An 18,581-nucleotide genomic window follows, 5' to 3' on the forward strand; every position below is an offset into this window, starting at 1 on the left:
ATTTACTAGTTGCGTTTTTATGAATGATCAGGTTTTATCATTTTCATCAGCAACAATGTTTTTTCCTTTTGTTATAAGAGAGATTTAAGACTTGTATGCCTATGCATTCTAATCAATGAGAAGAAGAGATGTCAGAACCACAGAACCCACATTTTAGTCAGCTTGTTTTTTTAGAAAGTGATCAGTAGGAACAGCAACCTTAGGCTGTCGGCACCAAAGAGTACACTTTCATTTACGTTTTTTTAACTGCCTTCGAAAAGTAATCTGACTGTTTTCGCATGCCTATATGGAGCACTGGAGCACTGCTAGCTAGCGGTTAATTTATGCTAGAGGCTTCGCTGGCAACAGGCGCCGTATAATAAAATGTCAGCGTAATGAAGTTGTCTTTTAGTTCCTTAAATTGGCCACTGAATGTGATTCAAGGACAACATTGTGTTGTTGGTATCGATGTTGCAACTCAACAAGTAGAAAGAGTCAAGTCAGTTGGTAAAAGAGTCACGTAAACCGGCGTTGCAACACGCTTCCAGAACAAAGGAAACAATAATGACAATTCCTACGCAAACATGACTGTTTTTTTTTTCCTATTATTGATCATGGAAGTGTAGTAAAAGACCACTAGCAGTATATAATTTCACACAGCGAAGTGAGTTAGTGGTTGTTGTTACGGGCCACCGCACAACACTTTGGCTGATTTTTGGCTCAACGCTCAAGCTGTCGTCTGCTTTTTATTTCCCTGTTTTCCTGTCTCACTCTCCCTATTGCAAACATCTCATTTGTGCTCAGTGGAGCAAAGTGGCTGCAAAGGAAGCACCGCTTGTCTTGTTAATGAGAAAAATACCCAGCTCAGCGGCCTGACTGTAAACACACTGTCACACCAGCCACTTGCAACCTTATTTTATTTTATCGCTTACCTCGTCCTGCCTTTGTTCTATTTAGCTGTTTTGAAAGTAAAAAAATCAGTTTGAGGTCTGTAGGAGTCACCTGAGCGCTATTTTAAGTAAAGGGAGGGTAGAAAGGAAAAAGAATGAATACGTAAGGTGTACTGGATTATAAAAAATACAATTATCAATTATGTTATGTCTGAACAAAGGTAAAATGGTCACTGAGGTTCATATTTTCAATGAGATTCATTAAACAATTGCTTTTGGTGTTTTAGTTTGAAGTAGTCTTCAACTGTACTTCAGTATGAGGTGAACATGCTGCTATGGTCTCTTTTTTTTGCATGTGCTGAGAGCAAAACTGGAAAAGTTGACCTGAGGTTAAACAGAGGCAATTTAAATGAGCTCTACTATTGAATCTGACTTTGAATATGTTTGATTAATTGTACGCACACTTGTGCAACCACATAATATCAGTTTGATTGTTTCTACTCCCGCCTGGATACCATTTTGCAAAATCCAGAATCGGCATGGCAACAACGGGCCCCTTGTTCTTATTATACAGTGTGCCATGTGAATAATTTGGACCCTGTCACTTTAAGGTCAACCGAATCGCACATGGTTTGCGTGTTCCGTGTGCACAGAACATGAATAGCTCGGGTCATCTATTACACCAGCTTGCAGCGGCGGCTGTGAGTGTTCCAATCGTCTCGCTGGGGTTGCTAAGCAACCGGCCAATAAGAGTTACAGGTGTAAATAATCAAATGAATCACGGTTGGGATGAACGGGAGTTAAGTTTTTGTTTGAGGTTGTCATGCCTTAATAGCGTAATGTGGTGTGTAGTCCTTCAGTGCATACATGGCGCTCATACATACAGACATAAGTATTGGGACACATGGCTATAATTCCAGAAGGAAATAAAGTATGGAGTTGAAATTTGTTGGAGGGTCAAAGGTCCAAGCTTATTGAACCATCTGTATTGTAGTTCATCCAGAATTTACATGGGGGGGGGGGGGGGGGGGGGGGGGGGGGGGGGGGGGTGTTCTCCCATACCAAATACATCCAAGCATGCTTTCGTGGATATATATTTGTCCTCTGGAAACACAAAAGGGCTTCCCCCAGAAGCTCTACTGATCCAAAAGGTTTTAAGATGAAGCTAGAAGATAAGCTTTAGTGTGGCCAGCCCAATCTGTGATTGATCAAGTAATTGATTACCAGGGGGTCCCTTTACTGCTAAGTCAAGTGTGTGTATGTGTGTATTGACTGAAGTGTAGCTAGACAGCATTCCGAGATTAAAAAAAAAAGATTTTCCTCTGTGAGCAGGCCAAAAATAGAACTTTTTACATCACACACATACAGTTAGCTAACGCTAAGCAGCTAATAATAATAGCAACATTTTAGAGTAGGGATGCAAATTAGGACTATTTTAAATGATTATTTTATTGATTAATAGTTAAATCGAATTTAAAATAAAAACATGTTTTAATTGCTGTCCTTTTCCAAACTTGATGTTTCTTCAAATCGATTCAATTATTTTTCCAATTTGACTGATTTGGTCTGTAACTTGTTAGAAAAATCTGGCTTTTTTCAAAGTAAAAGATGTTTACCGAGGTCTTATTCTGATTTAACATAACTAATCAGTTTGATCATTGTCGACATTTAGACAATGTTACGTCCACAAATTATTAATTGATTATCAAAAATACGTATCGATGAATTTGGTTGTCATTTAATCGATTATTGTATGTATTATAAACTATTCATGAAGTACTGTGACTGTGAAATTGCATATCTGAATCTGCCCCACATATATTTCAAATTTTTTTGCCCACACACACCAACACGATGTCTTTGTAATACAACATCCAACTTGTAATTGAAGTGGAGGCTTTAGAAAAATATGACGCGTTCAAGTACCATATAATGCAGAGTGCAACCATAGACAGCAACCAAGACAACTTAAGAGGCTGATTGCACAATTGTTAGTGAGGAAAACACGCTTCACGGAAAACGTGTCGAAAATACTTAGGGAAACAGTTGTCAATCAAGGGTTGCACACATAAATGTAAATGGAGTGTTTACAACAAAGTGCCAATCAAAAACTGTGTGAACGTATAAGCACAGGAACGGGAAATGATTATACTTTGACATGGAAATTGTTTCACCGCTCGGATTGGATTTGGGTCGAAAATAAGATCAATGTGGGTTACATATCATGCGAAGAGAAGTGTGATGATAAAAACCACGATCCAAAGCAAACCACATCATGAATTGTGAACAACTTTGCTCACATCCAACCATGCTGTTAAATTGATAGGACAGACGGATAGTGACTACATCGTGAAAGCCACTCAATTCCTCTCTGAAAGAGAGGAAATTGTTCAATTCTTCCAAGTCGCCTCATTCACCTGATTCAAAGCCAACATAGCACATTTTGCTTTTGCCGAGGAAAAAAGGTGAAAGCTCCATCTTTTCATGGCAACTAGTGCCTAAAAAGTGCATTAAGATAATTCATTCATTGTGAGTACATTTTAGCAAGAAATTTAGATTAATTGATCTAATTAGTCCTGTTTTTTTTTCTATTTTTTTAATGTACTATGTTTTTGTGGTGGATCAAAAGATTTCAAATACAGATTAATAGTCTTGGTGCTTTGCATTTATGTGGTAGTCTAAACTTGAGCTGCCTCTGACGTTTTTACAAAAAAAAAAAATGCATATAACTATCATTTTAACCACACTTGCTTTAGGCCATTTTTTAAATGTTTAATTTACTATTCAACAGACATGCACTTTCATTTTCGCGTTTTCCTTCAACTCATGAACTTGCACTCTCGCCCACAAGAGGATTTTATCTCAAACACAATGACAGCCAATCAGTGTCCACTTCAGGGTGTGATCGATTGCGACTGTGTTCCAACCACCAGCAATTCAAGCACATAAAGCCCGAAGCATTAAGAATTGATCGAATCAGCATACACAAAGCATAAAGTTCGAGATTAACAATTAGATAAATTAAACTACCACTGTAATTAATTGATCACACTTAGTCGGTAATTTAGACACTCCTAGTTGATTTTGACAAAGGTGATAAGTATTTGATTACAATTTTTGCTTCTGATGAGCAAAATGAACGCAAGCACGTGTGATTGCGTCGGACTGTGTTAGCCTTGAGGCTCGCTTCCTGTCAAAGTGGCTCTTTCTTGCAATCAGTCTCCAGGGAAACAGGTGGGAGGCAGAGAGGCTACAGTCACCTTAGCCAGATATAATCAAACACACACACACACATACATACATACACACAAGCATGTTTTCATTACTTCAGAAGACTGGAACTAAAGCCAAACTTGACTTCTCACCGCCCTCCAACTAAAAGAGTTACATCACACATATCAACACGTATACACAGATCAATCCACTTATAGGAAAATAAAACAAAACAAGATAAAAAAAAAACATGTTTGGATGCACACATGGCAGGTGCATTCATGGGAGCTAACACAACTGAGCTGAACACATAGACAGAAAATCCTCAAGCACACATGACAATGTTTACGTTACAGGTAGGTGATGTGAGGTCAAACATACCCATGCGACCAACACAACTTTCAGGACTTTCAGGATGTTTAAATGCTCTGGAAAATAGCCTGTGTAGCACAGTAAAACATACGTGTGCTTCTGAGGGCTATTTATTTGAGGGGTATTTATTCGAACATCACTGAAGGTGTAAGTGTGAAACGCACGGACCGCCACTGATATATATATATTTATATCTATATGTCTAGTATAGATTATATATCTATATATATCTATATATATCTATCTATATATATATATATATATATATATATATATATATATATATATATATATATATATATATATATATATATATATATAGATAGTTATATATCCATCTATAGATATATCTAGTATAGAGTGAGAGAGAGAGAGACAGAGAGAGAGCGAAAGACTTCATTACAGGGGTAGAAATTTGTAGCAGTTAGCGACAGGACCGAAGGGATGCTGAGGCCCTCAGAAGCCTGAAGGCGACGTAATGGAGGGGTAAGGAAGATGGTGGCAATGGGAAGAGAAGGCACATGAGTACTGAAGCGGTTGATGACTACCCCAGAGAACATATACATCAACGACCGGCTAGTTTAATTCCCTTCACGTGAAGCAATCGACGCGCGACCAGAAGAAAGCGCCGGAAAAAGTCGCCCAGGAAATGTCGCCAGAAATGCCAGGGATGCAGGGGTGTGGCTAGGGAGGCAATGAACAGAGGCCTGCTGGGGTAGAAATAACATTAGCCCCCCCCCGGGGAGCTGGAGACATATTTAGGATCCGCAGGGGAGGAACATAAGCACCCTGTTTAAGTGTGGAGAAGAACCAGTGAAGCGCCATCGAGACACGGAGAAAAATTTTCCTTAGTACTGACGACTCATAGCACAAGAAGCACCCGGGAAGATAAAAACGAACGCACAACACATTGTGGAGTGACCACATGCCAGCGTCAACCAGAACACGAATTGGCAATTGCCATTGCCAGACATTTATTCATTTAGTTATTCATTTATATTTAAAAAAAAATCTAGGATTTGGCTAAAGTCATCCATAGAAATAGCTGGTACTATTGGAGTTAATAAAGTTTCTTTCAGAACTTAAGTACTCAAATAATTTATTAATTTCGGTAAACATTCAAAAGTAATTCATTACCTTAAATTCATTACCAAAAGTTGCTAAATACTTAATATTTTGCACTATCTTCCTCATACTGTATGTTTACAGTCTTTTCACTCAATTTTCCATCACTAACCACCCGTGGACAAAAGGCTTTGTTTTTGCCAAGTGTAATTGCAATAAAATAAGAATTGACATTTTTTTGTTTTTATTTAAATTTCAGGCACTTTGATGCGCTTTAATTTCATTTTCAGTTTTAGACTAACCTGTAACCTGTAGAAACGCTGTAAAAAGTAGTTAAAATTTGTTGGAAATTGGTTCATATTGCTTCTTTCTTTCGTTAATGTGAAATAGGATACAGTTTTAGGTTCACTTACACCATTTTTATAGATAATTAGCTTATTTATAGTCGGCGCGGAGAGTGGGCGGGGCACGAAACGTTTATGCTTTGCAAAATATACTTGAGAAGCACTGGATTAAACCAATAAAACTCATTGGTTGGGTCATGCTATGTTAATTAATCAATTTAAAGCTACTTTGCTTGGTTTTAGGCTTGTGTTGCAAGGTGACGTTTTGAAGTCCATCTAAGGTCTAAGCTAATATTCCTCCCGCCGATTGGCCCGTATTCTACTTTTTTGTGGAGCTGAGCTACGTCAGTCAGTAATTTCAGCTCAATCGTAAGTTTGCGCAGCGCAGGTGCGCAACAACACTAATCACATCGAAAGTTCTTTCCCTGGTATATGTTCATTACTTGCTATTCATCTGTTCTTTGGATGGGGAAAAACACTCCTGATAGCTTTCACACACATGCACAGCAGCAGCCATCTGTACAGTACAGTATGTGTGTATTGACAGGTGATGTTGACAACAGCTGTGCATTCCCCCAGAATAGCTGCTAGTGTTTCATCAGCGGGCCTGAGACATGTCGCAGTGGGCCCGGGGGCCAGCAAAGAGCCACGCGGGCCGTCTTCCAATGATGTATTGATCTGACAGGCCTCACGCTAAGCTCCCGAGTGGACGTGCGGCCTCATTTATTCTCAGATCCAGACGCGTGTCAAACCGCCAAGTTCTCGCTTTAACCCGTCCCAGGAAAAATACCGGAGGAGAATCTCATAAAAAGTGTCTCTTATTGTTTTTTGGTTACATTTGAAGGCGCCAGGTTTTCTGACAGTGAAAAGTGAGCTCAGGGGTTTTACAGTTCAATACAAGGGTTTTAGAACTCGATCAAGCCCCGGACAATTCCAATTTGAATAGACACGAAAATCACAATTTGACTTCAATTTCAGGGAAAAGTATTCGCTGTCAGAGCTCGATTACATATTAAAAAAAAGAGAATTACATATTTGAATATAATGTATAGAATTAAAAAATGTATGCGTCATGATGAATTTATTGCAGGTTCTTCTGTTGTGTACAACTTGGCCACCAGGGGCAGTATAATACATTCACGCTGATAGAAATGAAGAAAGGTTTTACAACTGCAGTAATATTGTCCATAATAAAATGTCTAGTCAATTTAAAGCCTATATGATTACATTATATTTTATATTTTTAAATCGATCAATTTTTGGAGATTGTATTTGTTTTAAAACAAAAACAATGTTAATATATACATATAAAACTAAAACATTCCCACCATTCATCCAAAAATCCTCTGAAAAACAAAACAACGACAATGTTGTAAATCACGTTGTAAATGTAAACAAATGCTAAAGGGAAAAATTAAATTAAAAAGTCAAATATTTTAGCTGTAATATATCATTATTGTTGTGTTATGATTCCAATAATAAGTTGTTTTAATTACTAAACAATTTCATATCAATTGGCTGGTTGCCCGAATTTTACTCCACCAAATTTCAGAATCAGCACCAAAAAAAACAATTAATATTGGTAATATTCTAGAATATAAACCAGTGACTATCTCTATTTTGTTTGTGTACAACTGCTGTCTGACGCGTTACTTGTGGGCTATTGCATTATGTGTTAGCATTAAGCTAACATACTTTAAGTAAGGTCGTTGTTGTAAAAAGAATACAATTACACATTTATTAGCCTGCATTAGCCTACACATACACTTATTAGCCTTTGGCAAGCCTTTATCCTGTTTGGTTTGAAAGTAATTTTCAGCTAAGAGTAAACAGCTTGACATCTTTTATTGAGAAATTGGTCACTAGCAAAGGTCTACTGTAAATGCCCGGTTGGTGGGATTAAAGAAATGGATGCCATACTTTGTTCATCTACCCATTTAAAGCCTTCATTATCATTGTCACAGTCTGACCCTGCAACCAATTATTTCTGTTTCAATTACTTTTTATTGGACCATCATCCATTGTGTGTTTGACTTAAGAGGTTCAGCTATATTCCACATATGTCAGAAGTTAAGTAAGCTAAATAAGAGTCATGCATTATTCATGCTAAATAAAGGGACGTTTTAAAAATAAATTGCCCATTGTGCAATAATGAACAAATAGAATTTCTGGAACTTCATAAAAATGAAATGGGCTCTTCCTTGGCCCGTGCCCTCTACAAAAGATGAATGGAAATCAGTTGTGCAGTTTTGGCGAGTGGTAATAAAGCGAGCTGCAAAGACTGCAGACGCACGGCGTACAAACAAATCAAGTCTGAGCATTCAAAGCCTCCTTTTGTATGAAAAGCCACAATTCTGCCAGAGGGGCCACATTTTCCCTACTCATGAATTATTTCATGGTTCAATTCTGCAAACTGTGCAAAAACTCAAGAAATGATTGGATAATGTTAACACATATCCAATCCAAACTTTCTAATGAGCTTCAAGTTCTCCAGATAAAAAAGTGACATGAGCATTATATGCAAACACAAAATGGATGAAACTTGGAAGTAATGAACAAAACATGAGTAAAAGCTCCCTGAATGCAATTGAACACCAATGCAGAATATCTTTCAAACAGTGTCCGTCATAAATCAGCATTGTTAGCTTTATAAGGATGTGTATTTGTATTGCATCACATTAGATTGTGTGTTCAGTTGTTCGTACACTATTTACCCTCTTCCAGGAGCACCCATGTGTACACAAGCAACACACCCCCTTTAGTTCCATTCTTATTCTTCTATCTATATTTCTGGATGGCTACGCGGAGCAGCTGGACCTCCTCGACAACAACAATGTACAGTCACTCAGACATTAAAAACACGGTTGTGACATTAACACATTGTGCACAAATAAATTGCACTCATAATAGGATTGACAGTAAACACTGACAAATCACTTGATTCCAATCTAGGGTCCTCACAGGTTGTCAATAAAACACATAAATAGCATATATAGCATCGGTAATGCCGCATCACTTGGAAGATGCCATTTTTGACAGAAAAAAGATGTCCAGTTTGCTTCGTTGCTATGTTCTGAAGTTGTTCTGAAGTTGAACATTCATCCAAATACTAAAAAAAACAACAACAAAGTATTGTAAATCAGTATATATAATGTGTATTTTTATATATAACAATAAACATTCTACCTGTAATTCATATCTGTATTATTCTAATCCTTAAAGCGACACTGTGTGAGATTTATACCATTTTTCAATAAAAAGGAATAAATTGAATGATTATAAATTTCAAAAACTTTCCAAATAAATGTTTTCTTTATAACCAACAGTATGTTTTAATTATAATCGTAGGTCTAGTTATCATTAAATGATTTTACATGGGGGGTGGTACTTCTCCGAAGGCTCCCATGTTTCTTTTGGCTACGGACAATGGTATATGCAGCACCTCCTGCTGTCCGTAATGAAAACTGTCAAATCTTACACAGTGTCCCTTTAAGAGTACGCAACAATATGGTTTAAACAGAGTTTCTGGAGGTATCAGTGGATCTAATTTAATTCTCGTTAATCCCCATAAAACAAGTTAATTTTTCTTTTCAAAATAGGAGCAAATTAATTGGAAAGTAAAGCAACTTGTTGCTCACTTGTGATACATAATGACTCCTTTGCAAAACATTTGCTTTTATTCTTTACAAATTTATTTTCACCCCAAAAGGCTTTCCACTAGTTCAAGGGTACTTGGCTGAAGATAATATTTCACAGGGAGTACTTCATTGTAAAAAGCTTGAGAACCACAGTCTTAGAGGCCAAAAAAAAAATATATATAGTTTTTTATAAATTATTTTGTGATTAAGCGACTGATTAATTGGTAATTTGAATTTCATTTTGCACATCTGTCAACCCCTGATAATAATAACAAAAAAGGCATATCTCAATCCGATACCTTGATAAATGCATTACGCAGAAAAAGACAGCATATCAAAATTGTGTCAAATTACATTACATTATAAATAGAACTTTCTATAACTTGGTAGCTTCTTAGACTTCAAAAACAGCACAAAAAATACAAATTTGTGAACGAACAGCAAGTATGCCTAAATTTACCTAATTGCCTAATCCTTAATCCTGGTTGCAACGCTTGGTTGGTGACGGAGTTCCAAATTGTTTTGCTCGTTGTAAACACGTAAATAGCCGCTATTTTCCATGGTCTCATTAAAGTTGGTGTAAGATCAACACCTTCCTGCACGGGCCCCTAATTGGCAATAGATTTATCAATAAGAAGATAAAGGCGGCGAACGTGGCACCCCCCACTCTCAAATTCACCGATGTCGATCAATTCTAATTGATCGGCCTGAGCTTTTCTGTTCGATTTGCACGCCGGCATTGCTCACAGGTTGAGAGGCAGAAGGCATATGAATTATGATGTCTAACCCTCTACAAATTCACAGCCTTTCATTTTCTCCTCATCAACACCCCGAGTTTGATGCCCACTGGGGAACTGTGCAAAAAAACTGAGTTCCAAGAATTAAAGCCAAATAAAGAGACAGTTGAAATAGAAAAGAGACAGAAAGCTCGCGCAGACGCCGACAGAGCTGGCCATGTATGAGGAGAAAAAATTAGAGTGTGAATTTCCCTTAATGAACCAGTCAGAGACTGTCATTATGTAATGGATGGAGAGTTAAAGCTTTAAATGTGACACGGGCAAGTATTCCTTGCAATAATCATAATGGCCAGTCCTTTAAAAAGCAGATAGAAGACGTCGGACACGCCCACGCGGCAAAATCTTCAGCGGCTACCTGCGCGCATCACCCGTTGTGTGATCGCTGATCCATACGTGATGCGGCAAAGTCATGCTTTCACACCGCTGACCTTTTGTGCTATGTCACGCTAAAACAAAGGCCGGGACAAGGACGCGAGAGACGAGGGACGAGCCAAGATAAACAGACAATAGCTGTTGGGGGCCGATTCATCTTATTACACTCACCATTACGCAGACAAATGAGATGCTGGCCTCCTACTGATAATCTACAAGGCCCACCCCTTGTCCTCTTTATCATGGTATTACATCATTGTGCCCCCCCCCACGCATCTGACCCTTGGAACTTCATCATACTTCACTCCATCTTTTTGTTATTCCAAAGAGCTGCAAAGTCACCGGAGTCTTTAAAAAAGCAGATTCAAGTAGATAATTACAGGTAGAAACATTTGTTGCTGTAATAGCAAGTGACTCGGACACCGGGGACTTCATTTCCCATGATGCAACTCCGATTATATTTCATTGGATCCATGTGGAGAGAAAAATGGAGTAAAAGCCGTTGTTTGTAGTCTTTAACTCATTCAACCCTCAAAAGACATTTTTTTTTTACATTAAAAGACATTGAATAGCAAATCTTTTTTTTTCTTTTTTCTTTTCAAAATTTGGTGAAAGTAGGGGTGTTATATTCATTTTTATGCCGATATGGTTGTGAGGTCAGATGCTAAATGGACTTTGACTTATATAGCGCTTTTCTACCTCGGGTACTCAAAGCGCTTTACACTAACTAGTCATTTACCTAAAGATGCATCAAGAGCAACTGGGGTTTCAGTGTCTTGCTCAAGGACACTTCCACATGGTCTTGACGGTTGGGGGATCCAACCCACAGCCTCTCAGCTGGGAGACGACCACTCTACCAACGAGCTATGCGCATTTGCTACACATTTACCTAGTGAAAGGACAAAAGTCATTGATTGCTTAGGTACAAAAATTACTCAATTCATTTCCGGCTCCGACCTTCCTGTGTGACGTTTACGTGTTCTCCCTATGCGGGTTTTCTTCGGGTACTCCAGATTCCTTCTACATTCCCCAAAACATGCATGGAAGGACACTGGACACTCCATCATAAAACATGATACAGTATATCATAAAACAACTTCACTGGCATCCAGTCAACTTCAGAATTCAATTTAAGCTGCAGAATTCCATTTAAGATGCTCAGTTAGACTTTCAAGGCCATTCAGAACCTTGCCGCCCCCTCACCCCCCTCCATACCCGTTTGACCTTCTCCAAATCCTCACTCCAGCCTGCGCCCTCCTCAATTCACCTGAGTGTTCCAGCTGCCCACCTCAGCCCCATGGGGAGCAGGACCTTCAGCAACACTTTCTTTCACTACTTTTGCATCTAAACTCAAAACTCAAGCATTCTATTTCTCATAACGCTGCACTATTTTTTTTATGTATTATTTATTCTGTATAATTCAGTTTTACTGCCGTTTTATAGATGTACAATTTCCTAGTGTCCCAAAAGACTCTTAGAAATAAAATCTCGCTTATACAATTATTATAATGCAGGTTTTTGTCCAAAAATCCAGACCATATGTACTGTAGTCTTTACGTCCACTAACCGCTGAAGTCAACTCGTCAATACAGAGAGACTAAATGTCTAAAGTTTGAAGGTTCCGCTCTGTTATTGAAAAATGTCAAGTCTTCAGTTTGAAATCTTTCAACGAAACGGCCCCACTTTATAGTACGTCAAGTACCATCATGACCATTATTGAAAAATACTGAACCCAGCTTAGTCATCATTCCAGGGACTACATATCCGACAATGCAACTACATCATATTCAAATGATTCTCTGCTATTACCTCAAAATATCATACCAAGATAATTACATCAAATGCCACTACACTGTTAAAAATCCCATAATGCAATTCTAGCATGACTACCGCTAGACACGTTTTGAGGGTTCAAAGCCAAGTGAGGCCTTCGGAACATCTGCATTGCAAACACTTCTAATATTGCAACTGACAGTAACAGTACTTCAATGGAATATTGCTAACTAAATATCCCACAAAATACCAAAATAATGGCTCCAAATTTTGGTAGTTTGGTAGTTACTCAATCTTGAATTATACCATTGAACCCAATATGTTATAGTTCACAAAGAAAGCTCAAACTGCTGCCATTTTGACATTGAAAACAATTCATCCAGTTCCTCTAGAGCTTTTCTTCAGTCAGTTTGAATCAGATGGCTTCCCAGTAGCTTTCATTATATTGACAACAGAAACCTTTAGTAAAGAAAATGTCCATTAAAGGAGACAGATATAGACAAAACAACCATTCAAACTCACATTCTCACCTATGGACAATATAAAGACTTCATAGAACCGAACATGCATGGTCTATTTAATGTGGGAGGAAAACAGAGTCCCAATGAAAAGCCCACACAGCCAGGGGTATTAGATGCACTCAGCCAAGACTAGAGCTTGCAATTGCCATAATGGAACAGCACATTCTTTTTTTTTCGCCTATGCTAACAGAAACGCTGCAAACGGTCCAATCCACAGGTTTTCGGAGACAAAAAACAAAAATTACAGAAACAAGAGACACTACAGAACACTTGACAATCTATTGTTGCGCTTTCCTAAAAAAAAGAGATGAGTGCCAACTGAAATTCTGTAGCTGTATTTTGTATATACAACCCGTTTCACTTTGGTCGTTTTTCTGACATGTTCTTTTTCTTTTTCTTTTTTTCTCTGAAGTAGGGCTACAGCTGTCAAGTATTTTGTGTTATCGGATATGCTACAGTAAATTTCAATTGAGTTTTAAGTATTCAGGTAAAAAAAAAAGGTACATTCTTTTTGCTTGTTATAATTATAAACAGAGACCAAAAATTACAGTTCCACTTAATTATGAATAACAAGCGTTCATACAATTATGATAATTAACTTTTTTTTTTCACTTCAGTGTCCCAATAACTTTCATCGAAGAGATGAATTTGCCGACTGAAACCGCACATTTAAGTCAGTGTCGTGTTGTGTGCGTTGGGACTGAAGAGCAACAGTCGCGGTAGAAAGTCTAATCAAGTCGTTAGGCCGAGACAACAGCCGGGTACAACTTCAAAATAAAAGCATACCCATGCATCGGTGTCTATACGTTATTTGATAAACTAAGTTTTTTTTTTTTTTTTTAATTATTGTTGACCTCACCACGTTTTACTGTCATGTTATTTTGAACCAAAATACTGGAAATTTTCGAGGGCTTCTTTCAGGCCTACTTTGAAGAAGATTTTCATTTTTATGATATAGTCTAAAATGTTTGTGACTTCCATAAAGGTGAGTCACGGCAGAAGGAGAATATGTAGGAAAATATGTGTCCCATCATGACAACAGTTGGAAGTAGCATTTCATTGGACTTAGTGTGCCCCAATTTGTTTGAAAGGGCTGTCCCAATCCAATACTTACTTTGGACATTGGTCCAATATCAGACCAAAACACTCGGGGTATCCCGGTCTAATAATAATATCGGATACCGGTCTGATATCTACCCCAAAAGGATAGTGTCCAAAATCTCGGATAGCAGAACACGCTCCAGACTGAATTTATGTAACCTAAACGTTCGGAATATTTATATTTTGTCATGACCACTGTTGTAGACTATTGTTCTTTGTTTGAACAGTATCGCTTGAGTAGGTCTAAATAGATAAATAAAAGCATTACTCAAGGTCACAATATCGGTACCGTATCAGAAGCGAAAAAGTTGTATCGGGATACCCCTAATGACAGGACTGGGTGAAAGAGACATGGTCTCACCTTTGTGTAGACGCCCCAGGACAGCTCGGTCTCGATCACCATGACGACAATTCCGAACATCCCGAAGATGAGAGCGTAGTCGCTCAATCGCTTCCTCTTTTCAAAAAGCGCTCTGCGATGGCCCAGTTTGTAGCCGATGTTTTGGTTCTTCCTTTTGGGGGCCTTGACGGGGCCGGCCCTGGCTCCAGGCCCCACCCCCCCGGAGCCCCCCTGACCGGCGCCCCTCCCCGCCTGCGCTCGGCGACTCTCCACCAGCGCGTGGTTCTGGTGGTAGATGGACATCTGGTTGGAGGTGGTGTCGCTGATGTCATATCCTCCCCGGGGGTACGGCGAGTCTTCTTTGGATGAAATAACAATTTCTGGTGGGCTCTGGAGGGGTGGTTGATTGGCGGAGGACTGGGCGACCAAGGAGGTAGGCGGAGCTTCTCGCTGCCTGTCGTGACCCCCGGCCGCCGTCGCCCCAGCAACAGCGGAAACCCCACCCTCTTTGGTTTCACTGCTGCTGTCCGACTCGATGAGGTTCCTTCGGGAGGCGCTGAGGCGGCTTAGGGGCTTCATGACCCCGCCCGTGTACTTGCAGGAGCTCATGGCGATCTCTGTGAACGGGTTGCTGTCCCTGCGGTGGACCAGGGGACTGGCCTGCCTGTGCTTGCACCCGCGGTCCCGGTCCCGCTCGCGATCCATAGACGGCGAGTGGGAGGAGTAAAAAAGAGCGTTGTAGATAGGCGAGTTATCCCCGCTCAAGCTGTGCTGCGAGCCCAAGCAGGAGGAGAGCGGAGTACTGGTAGGGTGTAGGGCGTTGGGGATGGGTGGGGGCCCCGTCGTCGACAACTTGGGCAGGGACGACGGCGTGGCGGCGGGGGACGCCGACGGGTTGCTGCCGTTGAGGCGGCCGAGGCTGGAAGGCGCCGTGTGGTTGGAGTGGTTGGACCCCGGACCCTGGCCCCCAGGGGCCGGCGGGTGGGAGATGCCCGCCAGGGGGAGCAGGAAACGCTGGTCTTCGTCCTCGCTGCCTCCGAGGAGAGCCAGGCTTAGAGAGGGGGGAGGCTCCATGGTCACCGCTGTGACCGTGCACCTCTTGTCTGCTGGAGACAAACGCAAACAATTACACTGATGTCTCTGAAGACGTTAGAAGAATCGGGTGAAAGAAGGAGTGAATAAAAAAATGGTCGCAATCAGGGGAGGAGCACGTTAATCATGCACTCGTAATATTTACTGTTGTGTGTCAGGTGTGTCAAGCTGTTTCAGTGGCGAGAAGATAGATGACTCCTGGAGCAGCTTACAAAACAATACTACAACTTTTTTTCAATGGGGTAGCCTGTGTGAAACATTTTTTTTTACCCCATAAACATTTTTAATGGGAGGGTGAAAAAAGTCTTTAAACAAAAAGTTGAGCCATTCGTGTCTGAATTACTAAACTGGATCTAGATTTGTAGAAAACTCTTAGATGCATTTCATTCAGCATCTCTAGAAGATAGAGTATATAACATCAACCGTTTCACAAATGACACTGCATATCCCTGAGTCAGTATAAAACAATTTAGCAATACGCTGCTTCATGTTCCAATTAGTTTGCTTTTAATTTGAAAAAAGATTTTTTTTTTTTTTGCTTCAGTCACTGCATTAAAAAGCATTAAATTAGATGTGCTATTAGACGCCAAACCCTATTAAAATCTCACATACACCCTGAATTGCATGCAAAAATTCTTTGGGGAGGCCAGGGTGTCACAATACCTCAATGAGGAGTGGTCTCACAAAATAAAATGAATCATTTATGTAAATGTGCAAATTCGGAATATTTTTCTTGAGATTTTTCCTCATTCTAAGTTGGACCAATATATTTTTAAACCAAAGAAACAAGCACGAAATATCAAAAGCAATACAGGCATGTAAATTTAATCTTTGTGGATTTTCATTTACGACTATAATTTTATTGTCGCTTTGTCTCAGTTTTTCTTGAGTTTTTTTCGCTTTTAAATCAGTCTAAATGTGCTTTGAACCACAAATATATCAATTTTATTTATTTTTTTTTATGAATGAAGAAAAAAAATACTGTTATATTGGTTAACGCCAGCATTAACAGAGGGAATGAGTCCATTTCTGGCTTATCTCCTGAAAAACGGAGTCCCCAATGAATATTCATTTTTACAAAACTTAAAGGGAGTGTTGTATTTTTTTCGTATGCGCCCATGGGAGCTTTAGGGGCATTACGGAAAATGCAGCAGTACACATTCCTCCAGCTGTCCGTAGCTACAACAGACATGGTAACCTCTGGAGGAGTGCCACCCCCCATGTAATATAATTTAATGATAACTATGCCTACGATTATATTCAAAACATACTGTTGGTCATTTTTAAAATGCATGATCATTTATCCATTTTTAATGACAAAAAAGTCTAAATCGTACATATTGTCACTTTAAGAAAATAAAGGCAAGCAACATTTTGAAACACATTTCAGCAGCATAAGTCACTTTATGTTCCAATTGGTGTGCTCTTAATTTGAAAAGAAAACGAAGCATTCCTGTCACGGGATGAACATGCACTAATTAGATTTGGGTTAGTCGTACCCCCCATTTGAAAATCGCTGCTATAACCTACTTTTTTAGCGTGACATAACCAGACACCTGCCACCTCTTCTACCTACCTCTTCTCTTTCTCTCTACCACTCCCCCAGAGCAGATATGTTGGATCGATCACTTGGCTGGATGAAGACGGAGCACCCTAGTTTTTTTCTTTTTCATGTTGTCACAGCCATGCCATCCTCTTGCTCTCTTCTCTGTCTGTCTGAGTGTCTCTCTCTCTCTCGCTCTCTCTCTCCCCCTCACGCCTCCGTTCATGAGGCTTCCCGCACAGGTCCACCAAGCCGCCTCTCGAGCTTTGCGCACGGCGTCCCGACTCTCCGAGTCCCCCTTCCCCTCTCCTCCCCTCTCCTCTCTTCTCTCCTCCTCCTCGCTCGACCCGCTTCACTCGGCGTGCGTGCCCATCCCGGGCGAGCCGTCCGCGGCGCCCACGTCGACGTCGCCGCCGGACACGCCGGTCTCTCGCGGACGACGAGCCATGGCGAGATGCGTCAACCTGTGGCGTGCGCGTGTCCCTCCGCGCGCATCGCCAACAAAAAAAAAGTAGCCCCGAAATGTGTGCGCGCGCGTCAGCCGGTCGGAGCCAAGTGATTGAATACGTCTGCTTGAGCTCAATCTCGGCTCTGCGTGGATGAGCGTCTCTCACTCTCTCCTCCAACTTGTCCCCCCCCCCCTCCTCCGACTCACCCCCACCCCCGCTCGCTCCCATTGGATGGAGGCAGAGACGCGCTGGAAACAGGTGGCCACGGTCTGTAACCACTATGTGTGACATGCAATTACACGGGATGAAATATCAGCATCATATTGTTTCACTGGAATGGAATCCACCATGATAGCACGTTTTTATGTGCATGGCCACCGATTTGTAGAGAAGTGCAAACTCTATCTAGCCATGTCACCCAGGCTATACAGTGTATTTATTATACGCGTTGTAAAATAACAAAAACAAAACGCCAGTTAAAAATCGCGCAACACCTCCCAATTGTTTTTTCAGAATCCAATTGCAGTTTGCTGATTTGTTTGAAACTATTCTGGCTCCCGTTTAACTTAGTTGTAATTCCACTGTCAACCATTATATGCCAGCAGAGTATTTGGACACCAAATTTAAACCCAAAAAACCCCAGAAACTTCAAGGAGAGGGAATCTGGTTTGAATCCAGTTTTGCAGTCGTCGATTTGATTCAGAATCGATTTTCAATTCCAAACGATTCAGTTAGATTAAAAATGAATTCTGCCACAATCTATAGATGTGCAAAGACTCATCACACTACTGTACTTCTATCTGCAGGTAGACAAAGTGTCTTTTTTTCATTTATTAAGTCTTGATTTGTAAGGAGAATGCCTATTCCCCCAAAATAACATGTGGACAACTGCTACTCTTTGAAGTCAACTGTAAATGCTTTTATAGTATAAAATAAGATGAACAAAAAACAAAGCTATATTGTCATTTCAAAGGAAATTGCAGTACCAAAGTAATATGTGACAAACTATTGAGAAGAAAGAAAAATATTCTTAGTACATTTATGACAAACAAGATATGGAAAATTGGGAGCATTATCAGTCACAATTGTAAC

At 40.0% G+C, this 18,581-nt stretch overlaps 1 protein-coding gene across 2 annotated transcripts in view; it reads right to left on the minus strand.

The window, feature by feature from the left end:
- Positions 1 to 17,617, minus strand: part of LOC148425268 (small conductance calcium-activated potassium channel protein 2-like) — a 77,545-nt gene extending 59,928 nt beyond the window's left edge. Inside the window, exons 1-2 of one of the 2 annotated variants that reach the window (XM_088410844.1) lie at positions 17,074 to 17,617; positions 14,427 to 15,508 (exon numbers count right to left, since the gene is read on the minus strand). In XM_088410844.1, coding sequence (XP_088266970.1) covers positions 14,427 to 15,479 — 1,053 coding nt within the window. In that variant the 5' untranslated portion in view covers positions 15,480 to 15,508; positions 17,074 to 17,617. Of the gene's footprint in view, positions 1 to 14,426; positions 15,512 to 17,073 lie in introns of both variants that reach the window. The other variant, XM_088410843.1, reaches the window with a different exon arrangement.
- Between the last annotated feature and the right edge of the window lie 964 nt (positions 17,618 to 18,581).

This window comes from Hippichthys cyanospilos, chromosome 3, assembly GCF_059441005.1.
Source record: "Hippichthys cyanospilos isolate Australia breed blue-spotted pipefish chromosome 3, RoL_Hcya_1.0, whole genome shotgun sequence".
Classification (NCBI taxonomy): domain Eukaryota; kingdom Metazoa; phylum Chordata; class Actinopteri; order Syngnathiformes; family Syngnathidae; genus Hippichthys; species Hippichthys cyanospilos.